The 12,166-nt window shown below is 41.2% G+C and overlaps 3 protein-coding genes across 3 annotated transcripts; 1 reads left to right on the top strand and 2 right to left on the bottom strand.

Moving 5' to 3' along the window:
- Positions 1 to 1,339: 1,339 nt before the first annotated feature.
- LOC132469594 (F-box only protein 24-like) lies at positions 1,340 to 6,461 on the bottom strand. The gene is made up of 10 exons (XM_060067583.1): positions 5,929 to 6,461; positions 5,726 to 5,794; positions 5,375 to 5,543; positions 4,344 to 4,594; positions 3,795 to 4,083; positions 3,434 to 3,595; positions 3,003 to 3,118; positions 2,705 to 2,836; positions 2,288 to 2,458; positions 1,340 to 1,595 (listed from the first exon to the last, which is right to left on the bottom strand). The coding sequence occupies exons 1-10, from the start codon at positions 6,076 to 6,078 to the stop codon at positions 1,494 to 1,496; spliced, it is 1,611 nt and encodes a 536-aa protein (XP_059923566.1). The 5' UTR covers positions 6,079 to 6,461; the 3' UTR covers positions 1,340 to 1,493.
- A 1,349-nt stretch (positions 6,462 to 7,810) lies between these two features.
- vmac (vimentin type intermediate filament associated coiled-coil protein) lies at positions 7,811 to 9,839 on the bottom strand. The gene is made up of 2 exons (XM_060066956.1): positions 9,110 to 9,839; positions 7,811 to 8,872 (listed from the first exon to the last, which is right to left on the bottom strand). The coding sequence occupies exons 1-2, from the start codon at positions 9,298 to 9,300 to the stop codon at positions 8,392 to 8,394; spliced, it is 672 nt and encodes a 223-aa protein (XP_059922939.1). The 5' UTR covers positions 9,301 to 9,839; the 3' UTR covers positions 7,811 to 8,391.
- A 296-nt stretch (positions 9,840 to 10,135) lies between these two features.
- On the top strand, positions 10,136 to 12,113 carry ndufa11 (NADH:ubiquinone oxidoreductase subunit A11). The gene is made up of 4 exons (XM_060066976.1): positions 10,136 to 10,296; positions 10,783 to 10,875; positions 11,637 to 11,759; positions 11,929 to 12,113. Exons 1-4 carry the CDS (start codon positions 10,218 to 10,220, stop codon positions 12,039 to 12,041), a joined length of 408 nt encoding a protein of 135 aa, XP_059922959.1. The 5' UTR covers positions 10,136 to 10,217; the 3' UTR covers positions 12,042 to 12,113.
- The last annotated feature ends 53 nt before the right edge of the window (positions 12,114 to 12,166 follow it).

The following is a 12,166-nucleotide window of genomic DNA, read 5'->3' on the forward strand; positions in this document are numbered from 1 at the left end:
ATCAAATGTACTGACATTATTGCTTTTTTTATGTCTAATGAACGAACATTGATTAAAGGTCCCATGGCATGCTAATTTATGGATGCTTATATATAGGTGTTAGTGGGCTCTTAAAGCTGGGCCAAAAAGCTGTGTGCCCATCCAGACGATATTATGAATCTCAAACGACTGCGTCGGGTCCTCCGACGTCTCTGGTCTTCCACTTCCACATCAATCTGAAGTAGACTGAACCACGACATGGAGGAGAAATGTCTTGTTGCACGCGATTGTTGACCACGATTGTCTCCCGCCGGAGCCCCGCTGCCCGCTGCCGAGGCACCACCGTCACTGCAGCAGGCAGCGGGCAGCGCTGGGGCAACACCGCCGCGCGGCGGTGGTGCCTCGGCAGCGGGCAGCGGGGCTCCGTCGGGAGACAATCGCCGGCAACAATCCCTTTCTCCTCCATGTCGTGGTTCATGTACTTCAGGGAGTCAAAGCCAAAGTTCCTTTCCCCCAATTCATTCTCAACCATGGCTGAGATAACCCCCACTATGAGCCTCGTTGTGGAAATACCAGCAGAACGGTTATCCAAATAACAAAGAAGTGTAAAACAGTCGTAGCTCATTGTCTCATTAGCGGGCAAAATTCTCTGGGCGGGCAAAGCAGAGAAGGGGAGGTAACCTGGCCCCTTATGACGACAAATAGGGCAAAATTTGAAATTGAAGCGTCAGAGCTTTCATTTTTCAAAGGCGGAGCAGGATACCTAGTGCTCGTTTTACACCTAACGCCATTTCTAGCTACTGGGGGAACCATGGGCAGGCTAGGGGAACTCATATTCATGTTAGAAAACCTCATAAAGTGAAATGTTCATGCCATGGGACCTTTAATCTTTTTATGATTGTGGAATCACATCCAAATTCAGACATCTTTCTACATTATTATCTGTTATCTACGCAACTATTTTTCCTCTGCTATTTTCCATGAAAGATATATTTTGATATTGACAAAACTAAGTTAAAATTTTTCCTAAGTTAACTTCGTAAACGCTCTATTTTTTGTCAAACCTGATAAAAATAAGAAAAAGTAACCTTGTTCAAATGTATACGCAATGTGTGAAAAAGAACATTCAGGCTGGGAACAATAAAAAAACTGATGCACAAAAAATTATTGGCCAGCATGTTGGATACTTGGATACATGTTGGAACTCACATATTTATTGTGTTTACATTGTCCATTATTCTCTGTTTATTTTTCATTTGCTTTCACGATGAAAAAGTGTGTTTCCAACACTAACAAATGCCTCCCGTTCTCTGATGACTTTAAGAGAAAGAGAAATAAAGAGACGGACATGATGATGCCACAAAGTGTATTTTTATGTAGGTCGATGACAAAAACAATTCCTGTGCGCACAGGTATGAAAGCCAAAGTCATTTCTAGGTGGCATTAAATCAAATTAGATTTCTGCAGCAGTAGTCGATGTCAGTGTTGGCATGGGATGGTAGCGCTGTGAAGGGTCAGTTGTGGCCGTTGTCGAACAATGCCTCGTCAATATCATGGCTGCTCATGATATACAGGCAGTTTTTGACGGCACAGATTGAGCGGGAGGCCCGGGGTACCTGAGAAAGAGAGTGAGAGAGAGAGAGAAAGGGATAATTTTGTCTGTATATTAGTGCTGTCAAGCGATTAAAATATTTAATCGCGATTAATTGCATTAATGCCATAGTTAACTCACGATTAATCGCAAGCAATCGCAAATGTTTTTTCTATGCTAAATATCCCTTGATTTCTTTGTCCCATTAATTGTTCTCATTTTAATGCTCTTATCAACATAGAGAAGTGCATCGGCCTGCCTTGTGCAAATGTTTTTTTATTGATAACAACATTGGCATATACTGATCAAAACAGGACGATACAAAAAAAAGCCTATAGTGGAATTAAACGATGAACATACAAACATACTGCCTTGAACATAGCAGTCAGGCTACTGCTTCTTAGTTTTGAGCCAAAGAAAAAAACAAAAAACATTTATAATAAAAGAATTGCGTTAATCGCGCGATAAAAAAATTAACGCCGTTAAAATTGGTTTGCGTTAACGTCGTTTATGACGCGTTTAACTGACAGCACTACTGTATATACATTTAGAGTGTGTGTGTGTGTGTGTGTGTGTGTGTGTGTGTGTGTGGCGGTAAAAGTTGGAGATGGCCATCATGATGGCAAGTGAAGACACACTTAATGTTTTTCAGTTGTCTTATAAACAGTCGGTAAACAGGAAAACAGTAGAGAATGTATAGGAAACACATGTTCCCACCAGGACGTTGAGCTTGACCAACACATCGCTGCCTTTGGGGTGGCCGGGAAGGCGGCCTGCGGCACCAAAACCACAGCCATGGAGCTCCTTGGCCCCGGACTCATCTTGTAGCAGGACCAGAGTGTGGTTGGGCCCGCACCACACATCCACAGGCCTCATGGACACTGACACCTAGAGGGGAGGAGGCCACCATGAGCTCAAACAGTGAAGTTGAGACTAATTTGAGAGAACTAGATGCAGGATTGAGTATACAAGACTAGACTTTATCTACCAAAATTGATATTACATTTGGATTATTTCAGTCAATGTCACCATCCCGATTGACCTGGCATTAATACTCTTTGAAAAAAAGACAAAATGAACAGTTACAATGCATTACAAAAATTAATTCTTATTATTTCAAACATAAAAACAGACCTGAGTGAGTTGTCTGCGGTCAACTCTGTCCCCAGTACCTAACTGGCCAAAGCTGTTATCTCCCTGCGTGAATATGCCCCCCCTTTCATCCACCAGGCAGATATGGCTGGGGCCCAGAGAACACTTCACCACCTGCCAAGGTTGTACGGAATAATTGACAATAATGGAATTCTGAATGTCAAATGTCAAAATACACAATTACACATTCCTAAAAGCTGGATATAGCATGGATAACTATTTTTTCACAAACACTTTTGAACCTGCATGATTTAGTATGGTGAAGTGGTTGACACTTTACCTTGGTAGGCAGTGGCAGATGCACAGGCGGTTGCAAGGCAGGGCAGACCTGCTGGTCGCCAAACATCTTCTTGTAGAGAGCGGGGGAATAGACCTCCAGACACACTGTCCCGTCCCCTTCAGAGAGAACAGAGGGAGACGACTGTGAACACACCCCCTACCAACGGGAACCGCCATCCTAACCATGAAATTAGATCGATTCAAGGACGTATGTGTGGAGATATCTGTAGGAGAGAGAGATTGGAGCGTGTGCGGTCCCTGACACTCAATGAAAAGACAGTTTGGTTCGGGCCAGGTGTTGTCAAACAGTAATCACATGATGATGATCCCAAAGATCCGGATATGTCTTTATTTAATTGAGAAGTAGTCGAAAAAGAACCTAGCAGCACTGGCAATAATACATTAGTCTTCCAGTGTGGAGCTGTTGCCTACCACTCAGGTAGAGGGCGCTGTTCTGGCTGCTTTGGACCTGACGGATGGACAGCGGACCCTGAGGGACACTCATGATCTTGCGTGTCATGTGCACAGAGAAGTTGTGCCACCTCAGCAGCATGTTGGCCTCGTTGAGTGAGAGCCCATACACCGCCCCAGTGCCTGAGAGACGGAGGGACAGAGCATGGCGAAGGTTTGGACCGTGTCCTTTTCCATTGGAAATTGAATGGAAAGGGATACAGAAAACATACTTATACATACATATACAGTTGACCTAAAACATGTTTTTATGGAATATACCTGTTCGGTGTGGATTGGTAGAGCATTACGTATGGGCCTCTGCAATACTGTTAGTCTTTACATACCAGGGTCAATACAATGTTGTATCTTCTTTGGACCATTAGAAGCTTATTACATAGGAAATATCTCTGCTGACCAGAAAGGAGCAGCAGCTGACGGTGGATCTTAGTCCCAGTGAGGCAGATCTGCGCGAAGGCCAGTGAAGGGTGAAAGGTCATCCGGAACACGGGTGCACCGGTGCCCAGGCCGTAGAAGGTCACTCTGCTGGTTCCCTGGGAGACATCCTGGGGGTTGGCCAAGACGTAAACGTGATCACGGTGGCGGGCGTCGTTGCGAGGATCAACGGCAAACTGTGTGGCCGAAGAATATAACCAAAATAGGGATTAGGGTGGAGGGGTCGGCCAATCTGTTCCTATTGTACTGTGGTCACCTAATACAGTAAGTAACTAAACATGTAAACAACTTATGCCTGGTCAACATTTTACAATATCCTAAATTTTGCATTTGCCCCATAATAAACACATTTTGTGTTGGTAACTGCAGTTTATTATATATAAAAACCAAACATCCAATTGGAAGCAAGTCCTAATAGTTACTGTATACTCCCTACATCCTTGACGTTGTGGCAGAGGACGTTGGGCTGGGACAGCAGCCCTTCAGCCCCATCATGCCTCAGCAGGTGGAGGGTGCCCTGGTAGTCCCAGAGCAGCACGCTGCCCCAAGCAGGCACCACCCGCCGGTACCCATGGGCCTCTGGGAGTTCCATGGCCCTGGAAGTGGGCGGCTGGGAGCGGCGGGACCTGGTGCCTGGGGAGCCGCGCTGGGCCGGGCCCAGTCGCTGAGTGTGCAGTGCCTGGGTGTCTGTCAGGAAACACTGGGAGGTTAGTAGCTGTAGATATACTAACTACTAGGATATAATACTAAAAAGATAGAGGAGTTTAGATAAACAAACTTCTGGGAGGATATATTACTTACTAGATAAAGAGTGTAGATCAACTCACTACTACGATATGCTAGTAACTAGATGAATTTAAATAGACTAACTAGGATATACTTCTAACTAGATAGAGAATAATGCAGATCGACTAGACGTACTAACTAGATAGAGAAAGAGTATATATAGACTAACTAATATGATCTATCTAGTAACTATCTTGTTACTAGATAGAGAAAAAGTGTAATTAGTGGTATATCTTACTAACTAGAAAGAGAAAGAGTGTAATTAGGGGTATATCTTACTAACTATATAGAAAGAGTGTAATAAGTGGTATATCTTACTAACTATAGAGAAAAAGAGTATAAATAGCGGAATATCTTACTAACTAGATAGAGAAAGAGTGTAGATAGATAACTACTTGGATTAACTAATATCCCGAAATAGAACGAGGTACAAGGGAGAAGTGACTAGAATTTATACTACTAGCTAGACAAAAATGGGCAGTTAACCAGAACAGAATCTCTCTACTGATTGTGTTAATTTACAAAAGGACAACATTGACGTTTTATGTATTGATAAAGGTTATTTTAGTTCCAGTGATCTATATTTAGGTTGTTTATACTGGTGATATTCCATCAAAGCATTCATTTTTTTGTGATTGTTATCCTGACCGCTGTGCTGCGCACATTGTATCCCGAACATACGTTTGAGAATGGCCAACCGCTGCCAGTCACTGGGCTCTGATGGGCCCGGCATGCGGCTGCAGAAGCTCTTCCAGACCCAGGGGACACTGTTCTGCTGGTGGTATCTGGCGCAGGTCGCTCCAAAGGACATGACATCACATGGCGAGAGATGTCCCAGAATGACCTCCATCTACGTCATGGATAAATATATACACGGGATTCATTTATTCTGAACTGGCCAACAGACAAAATTCTTGAATGTTTTCATTTTTATCCTATAAATAATGTAGGCATCTTACATTGGACTATAAGCAGCTCATTCATCCAACAAGTTCTCAAAAGGTTGAAAGCAGGGAAAGGGGAGTTTCTTACAATCTCAGGTGGTAAATCTTGAATACAGGCCCCGGGCCTCTCAGCTGTAACATCTTCTGTCCTCTCGTGCTGGGAACATCATGGGACATGGGCAAATGTTAGAAAGCAAAAACAATATATATTGACCACACATCAGCACAAACACAATACGATGTTAGGAATAGCAGTAACACATTAGATACATTTGTTAAATGGGACCTTACTTGGAAGGAGCTGGATGGTGTTTCAGGGGAGGGGCAGCGAGTCCTCCTCCCTCTCCTTCCCTCCACTCTCCTCAGTCTGGAGGAGGGCGGTGCTCCCTCCAGAGAGGGTAAGCGCACCCTCTTCTTTACCGGGGGTGCAGTTCCCAGCATTGTATAGTATTTTAACAAGCAAAGGTTTGTAAATGATTTCTGAGCACTCGCTGTGTGTTATAATGTGGGTTAAGAATTCTAGAATTTCTGGGGCGATTGGGTTATTGTGACTTCATAATGTATAAAGTGTGTGTGTGTGTGTTTGTTCAGCATTGGATTGGTTATGATAAAAAAAAGTACAATGTCCCCAATAAATACTTAATAAGAATTGCATTCTCAGGTCTCAATGAGGTGATACAAGTACCAAGTCAACAACGTATGACATACATTATCAATATTATGGAATATTTGTTTTTATTTATTTTACTATCTTTCAAATGTATGTTTTTTTTTTACAATGTCCTGAATTTGACATACTTTAATAACATGTGTGTTGCAAATTCGTGAAAAAAAAAAAAAGAGACTTAATATAACAATATTACAGGACAAAGTACACACCATGAGTATAAGGCAGCAAGAGATTGTTGGTACATTAATCAGTGATAGCATTAGAACATCAATTGCCCATAATCAAACGGAAAAATACTTTCATAGCAAACACACACACACCAACAGTGTGTGTGTGTGTGTGTGTTAAGTGGAGCGGTGCTCTCCATGGCACCAACAACGTTGCAGCGTGGTGATCCTGGGAATAAAATTGCGCCTCAGCTAAGCTGGTTTATGGACAGCCCCTCCAGGTCCGAGGGGATCACTACTGTTCCCTGGTCTGCACCTGAACAACAGCAATCTCTCCTGGACAAGGGCAGAATGGTCTACCGGTCCCCACCTCAAACCAAGGTCTGCCTCAGGTGCACGTCGCTCCCATCCTGCAGGTGGTGGAGTTGGTCTTTATCTGCCAGTCTGCGTCCATTTCACAACTTTTAAATTTCATTAATTTGAGACCAAAAATAACGTTTGCCCATTTCCTAGTTACGAGACTTTAGTATATGAAGTAGAGGATGGATAAATGTGGGATGCATATTTGTTTGAATTGAATAAACAGTGATTATTGTACCATGTTGCGTAATGATACATTAGGCATTCTCATGGTCCATAATATCATTTTTTTTCTTTCCCTGAGTGACAAAAGACATTGAAATTGTCTGGTGACTCATTCTAGAATCTAGACCAATCATCAGCAAAGGGATGTAACAAGCAACGCTGTACCCACAATTCAAATTAACTGAGATTCTGGATTACTAAAATCGACATACTCCAGTTTTAAGTTTAGGTATATTACAAATGGTCACGGCCGGCCCAGGACTTTGCTGGCCCAGAACAAAAAATTCTGTGTGGCCCCAAGCTACTCCCGGTGCAGATTTATTGCAAAAAAGGCAGCGTCACCATAGCTACACATTGGTTGTGAGAACTTAACACTGTTCAAAGTTTGAGGAATGGGCAACACAGAAAGTCACCCTTATCCTGTGGCCCGGCCTAGCAGTTGTGGCCCTAAACAACTGCTCAGTGTGTTTATGCCAGTGGCAGGCCCTGCAAATGGTATCAAGCATGGCTTCATTGATCCTGAGGACCAAGGCCAGAAGAACAGAATCAGATCAAGTTAAAGAGGGTCTTTAGTTTTGGTGTCTGTATAGTCGATAAAACTCAATCATTGCAAACTTGGTTGCAGCGATAAACTCTTTTCATCTGAATGTCCTGTAAACATTATTTAGAAACGTACTACATATTGCGTGCAGAGTAGCGTTTGAGGTTCTTACATGTTAATAAATGCATGTGCAGCAAGTTGAAAATCAAGTATTTTTAAACCATTTAATGAATACTTCTGATTTTTTTTTGCTAACGTTTTTTGCTAATTAATTTAGTTTAAATACAATCAAATAAAAAGATTCTGAAAAAAAGCCATCAGCTCTAGCACAAATTGTACACATTATAAGTATTTCACATTATTGACAATGTAAGTTAGATAAACCAAATCACCATTTAATTATTACTACCACATATTTTACCATCTGGGCTGATTGCATTGTTTTTTTCTGATTCACTGACGATTAAAAGGTGCATTTCATTCTTCATAGCATTTCTAATGTCACCTTCTCAGAATCAGTTCAGGGGCCCGTCTTAAAAAACATTTGATTTATTATTTATTATTATTATTATTTATTTATTAGCACTGGATTTCATTCAGGCCATTTATCTTTTAACCCCAATGCAATGTCACTCCAATGTGTGGTGGACCTTTACTGAATCTAGTACATGTTTGGTAACCTATGGAGTTTCAAACCCATCATGGCAGAAGTGTTGTCCATGTACTGGGAGTTTGCTTTACTACTGTGTAAATAAACTGGTGAGTATTAACCAATATATTTGCACCTATACCTAAACAGTAGTTCCAAACTCCATGTCATCCATTTCCTTATTATCTACATCATCGTCACTCAGAGAGAAATCTTTATGATGATTTGAGATAATTTTGTTGTAATCTATAGTTCCCTCTGCTTGCAAAGAAATGCACCTTGATACTAAACAAATTGGGAATTCCCTTCTTTCATCTCCTCCTGTGCCCTCTTCTTCTACTGTTTGAGCAACTGCTTCTCCTCCCGTTTCCTTGGTTGCTCCAATGCCTGCATCCAAACTGCTGTTCAGCCCAGCTACCCAGGCTACAGGTTCCATCCTTTCCGCTTCAGCCATCAGGGCAAGCATGCTGTCCATAGTTGGCCTGTTCTCACAAATGCTGTCCAGGAGGTGGCAACGGTGCTGTAGCTGGACTAGAAGAAGCTCTCTGTCTTTTAAAGATTGTTGGTAATGTTGGATGGTTTCTTCGCTTTTGCAGAGTTTCTTGTAGAGAAAAGTTATTTCCCTGAGACGTACAAGAGTGGATTAATTGTGCACAGGTCATCATTAAATAGGTATGCACCAACATTCTGATATTTCTTTAACAATCCGATAGGCCTACGTCTATTTGGAGCATAATAGTACTACAGCGCGACTTAAATTGTATGTCAATACGTTGTAATATTTACTTAAATGTTTATTCAGCAGATTTGTTCAACGTGATTATAGTCATTCCTTTCCAGCGTTTCCAATGTGTCCTCACCTTTCCTTGGTCTCTGTTACTTCTCGAGTTGCAGCACTCATCTGTTGATCTTTACGGATCAGACTCTCAGCCTGCTCTCTCACGGTGTTCTCCGCCGTCTGGAGCCGAGCCTCCAGCTCCACAACTCGTTGGTGAAGTGCAGCTAGGTGGGCATTTGCTTCTCTAATTTGCACCGAGGACGGCGAATACATGTCTGGTGGTGGAACTTTGTATCCAGCCTGCTCTAAATAAGTTTATGTCTATTAAACATTTAAATCGGCAGACACTACTGTCGAACGCTAATGCTCAAATCGGAACCCTCCGCGGTCCGCTCCTTGTTTTTCGCCTCACGTCTGATACGAGGCTTTATACGGAAGTCGCCAAAAGTTAACCAAGTAGGCGACACAACCAGTATGGTATCAGCCGTGCTTCAGCGACCCTGCTGTTGTTACATTTGTTCATATTTTACCATCAATTTGGATTCCCTGAACAAGTTTCGTGGCATACGCCTGACATTATGTTAATGTCATTCGAGAAAAAAAACATTTTACAACGGTGACCCTATTTTGTTAGCGAGTAAACATTTCACCTGACACAATTCAAGTACCTTTACCACCAGTTTTTGAAATTGTTTGGAATACTATGTCAGTCTTTTGCATAGACTGTACAAAATAAGGCTCTCTTTGGCTTTTTCTCCCCTGACTGACGCGAACAAGCAGCTTACCTGTGGAATAAACCGGAAACGCGCACTGATCTTTACAAAACCCCAAAAGATAGGTGTATAAAATCAATGCCAAAATATATGTACTCGTTATTGTTATTATTATTATTATTATTATTATTATTATTATTATCATCGTAATAATCACAATAATCTTTCTTATTATTAAAAAACTATATTTTAACATTTGAAATAATGTAATATTATGTAGTCAGAAGAAATACATGCATACAACAGCTGTTATTTTTTCTTTGCCTTTATATTTAAAATTATTGAAAGTTTGCCAGGAAAGGTTGTTGTAAAAGTGATCGTCATGGATGTATACGGTCATTTGTTAATAAAGTTTTGCAAATATCGCCTCTCGCGACATTTCTACAGTAGCCAGTGTGTCCTTCATAATTCTCCAAAATGGGATACTGGGATCTGCAAGAGGGCAAGGACTGCATTGAAAAAACATGGATAACTACCAAGCTGGGGACGGCTTTGGGTAAATATCAGCAGCATAATTTGACCACAACACTCGGGCTTGCCTTAGCAGGAATGAAATACTTCAAACTAGCACTGTGGGGAAACAGGCTAGCTAATGACGCTAGCATATCAGCTATGTATGTAGCAATTGATGCTTGCTGCACCATTTCATTTCGACATAATCTTGAAGTCATGATGATTGTCGTAACCATCAAAATGGCGAATGATGTGTCAGGGACCAGTAGCTTTTGAATATTTATCTTGACATAGTCTCCCTTCACTCTTATTAGTAGTGATTTACAGTGGACCATGGATATTGATATGTGGGCTATGGATAAACATCTCGACTTCAATGCACTAACACCATAGTGGACAACAATAAGTGTTAATATATAAACACATATCCTGCTAAATAGGACTTAAATTCCCATTGACGTAAAAACATTGGATGTATACAAGAATAACAAAGTTTAGCTTTGACCCAGTTTTGTCTTGTATGTTTCAGGACTAGTGGGTTCCGCTTATCACATTGTGGCCTTCCAGCCAGATTCTGCAGTGGCTGCCCTCCAGAGAGCCACCAATGGAACTGTGACCATGGGTAAATAATTTCTCCATATATACAGCTCAGCATCCAATGTCAAGACATAAAATTGTGGTACAAATAGTACTACTTAGCAAAGAGCAGAAGACATTACCATAGAAAGCCCAATGGTTAAAGAGTGGCGAATCCAGCTACTCCTACCTTTCAGCTCTGAATGTGTCACCAAAACAAAGAGTTTCTTAACAAGTTTTCTAGGGTTGGTGTTACTCTGGCCTTAACACAGTAAATTAGGGCCACTCTTTTTGATGCTGTATATAATTGGGAAGTTGGGGTGGTTTGAAAAAAATATAAATATATAGATAAATACAATTTATTAGTTTATTCCATGAATTTACAAAAGTATGGCTTTTCCAGTAAACGTGTAGGAATAAGCATAGAAGCTGTACGACAATTCCTTAAAATGCTGTCATAATGTACTGGTTGACCACTGCTGAGTGGTTTGACCACTGCCTATTTGACCACTGCTGAGTGGTCAACCAGCAGTGGTCAACCATGAGTGTTGTTAGCACACAATGCGAAACAAAAAAATAATCTCGAACAATTTATCTGTATCTTTATCTGTCTATATCTTCTTTCAGTTTACCTATACACTTAAAATAAGTAGTTTTTGCCTATTTTTGAAGTTGTTGGCACTTAAATGGTTCTCACACTTTTTATGTTTATCTTCATCGTTGATTGCTCTTATACATACTAAATGAATGTGATATCATCTTTGTACGTATTTATCTCCCATTTCAACATGTCCCTATTTATTTCAGCTGCTCTGGGAGCAGTCTTTGGTATCACGACATGTCTGAGTGCTCAAGCCCGTGACGCCCCAGAGGACCCCTTTAATTACTTCATTGGAGGCTGCGCCTCCGGTGCGTTGCTTGGAGCCAAGAGTAAGTATATACATGAGAAAGCAAATATAATAATGCAAGAAACCCCTGCAATATAATTAGACAGTGTTCTGAGCAACTATTTTTAGAGGTTTATATGGAAGGAAAAGTAAGACGTAGTGGAAGGAGCATGTGTATTCAGTGTATTCTGACCTGTTAGTCTCTTTTCCAGCCCACAGTGTTGTGACCGGTACATCAGCCTGTCTTGGTCTGGGGGCACTGGCTTTTTTCACCAAGGTTGGAAAGGTAGAGGGCTGGAAGCTTTCTACAGAACCGAAACTCTGAAAAGGAATTGTCAGAAATGTAAATTGTATAATACTTATTAAATTTAAATGTCTTAGGAAATATCAAAACAAATGTCCTGTCTGCTTTTATTCAATGTTTTTAGGGTGTTCAATTTGTCATATTTA

This window comes from Gadus macrocephalus, chromosome 12 (genome assembly GCF_031168955.1).
Source record: "Gadus macrocephalus chromosome 12, ASM3116895v1".
Classification (NCBI taxonomy): Eukaryota; Metazoa; Chordata; class Actinopteri; order Gadiformes; family Gadidae; genus Gadus; species Gadus macrocephalus.

What these genes read in the sequence shown, in the direction of transcription:
- ndufa11 (XM_060066976.1), top strand. Translation starts at nt 10,218, where the DNA reads ATGGGATACTGGGATCTGCAAGAGGGCAAGGACTGCATTGAAAAAACA. An exon ending in CAAGCTGGGGACGGCTTTGG is followed by an intron (nt 10,297 to 10,782) that starts GTAAATATCAGC and finishes TGTATGTTTCAG; the next exon opens with GACTAGTGGGTTCCGCTTAT. An exon ending in CAATGGAACTGTGACCATGG is followed by an intron (nt 10,876 to 11,636) that starts GTAAATAATTTC and finishes TATTTATTTCAG; the next exon opens with CTGCTCTGGGAGCAGTCTTT.
- vmac (XM_060066956.1), bottom strand. Translation starts at nt 9,300, where the DNA reads ATGTATTCGCCGTCCTCGGTGCAAATTAGAGAAGCAAATGCCCACCTA. An exon ending in GTAACAGAGACCAAGGAAAG is followed by an intron (nt 8,873 to 9,109) that starts GTGAGGACACAT and finishes TGTACGTCTCAG; the next exon opens with GGAAATAACTTTTCTCTACA.
- LOC132469594 (XM_060067583.1), bottom strand. Translation starts at nt 6,078, where the DNA reads ATGCTGGGAACTGCACCCCCGGTAAAGAAGAGGGTGCGCTTACCCTCT. An exon ending in TCTGCCACAACGTCAAGGAT is followed by an intron (nt 4,084 to 4,343) that starts GTAGGGAGTATA and finishes TCGGCCACACAG; the next exon opens with TTTGCCGTTGATCCTCGCAA. An exon ending in CATTGTATTGACCCTGGTAT is followed by an intron (nt 3,596 to 3,794) that starts GTAAAGACTAAC and finishes TCCGTCTCTCAG; the next exon opens with GCACTGGGGCGGTGTATGGG.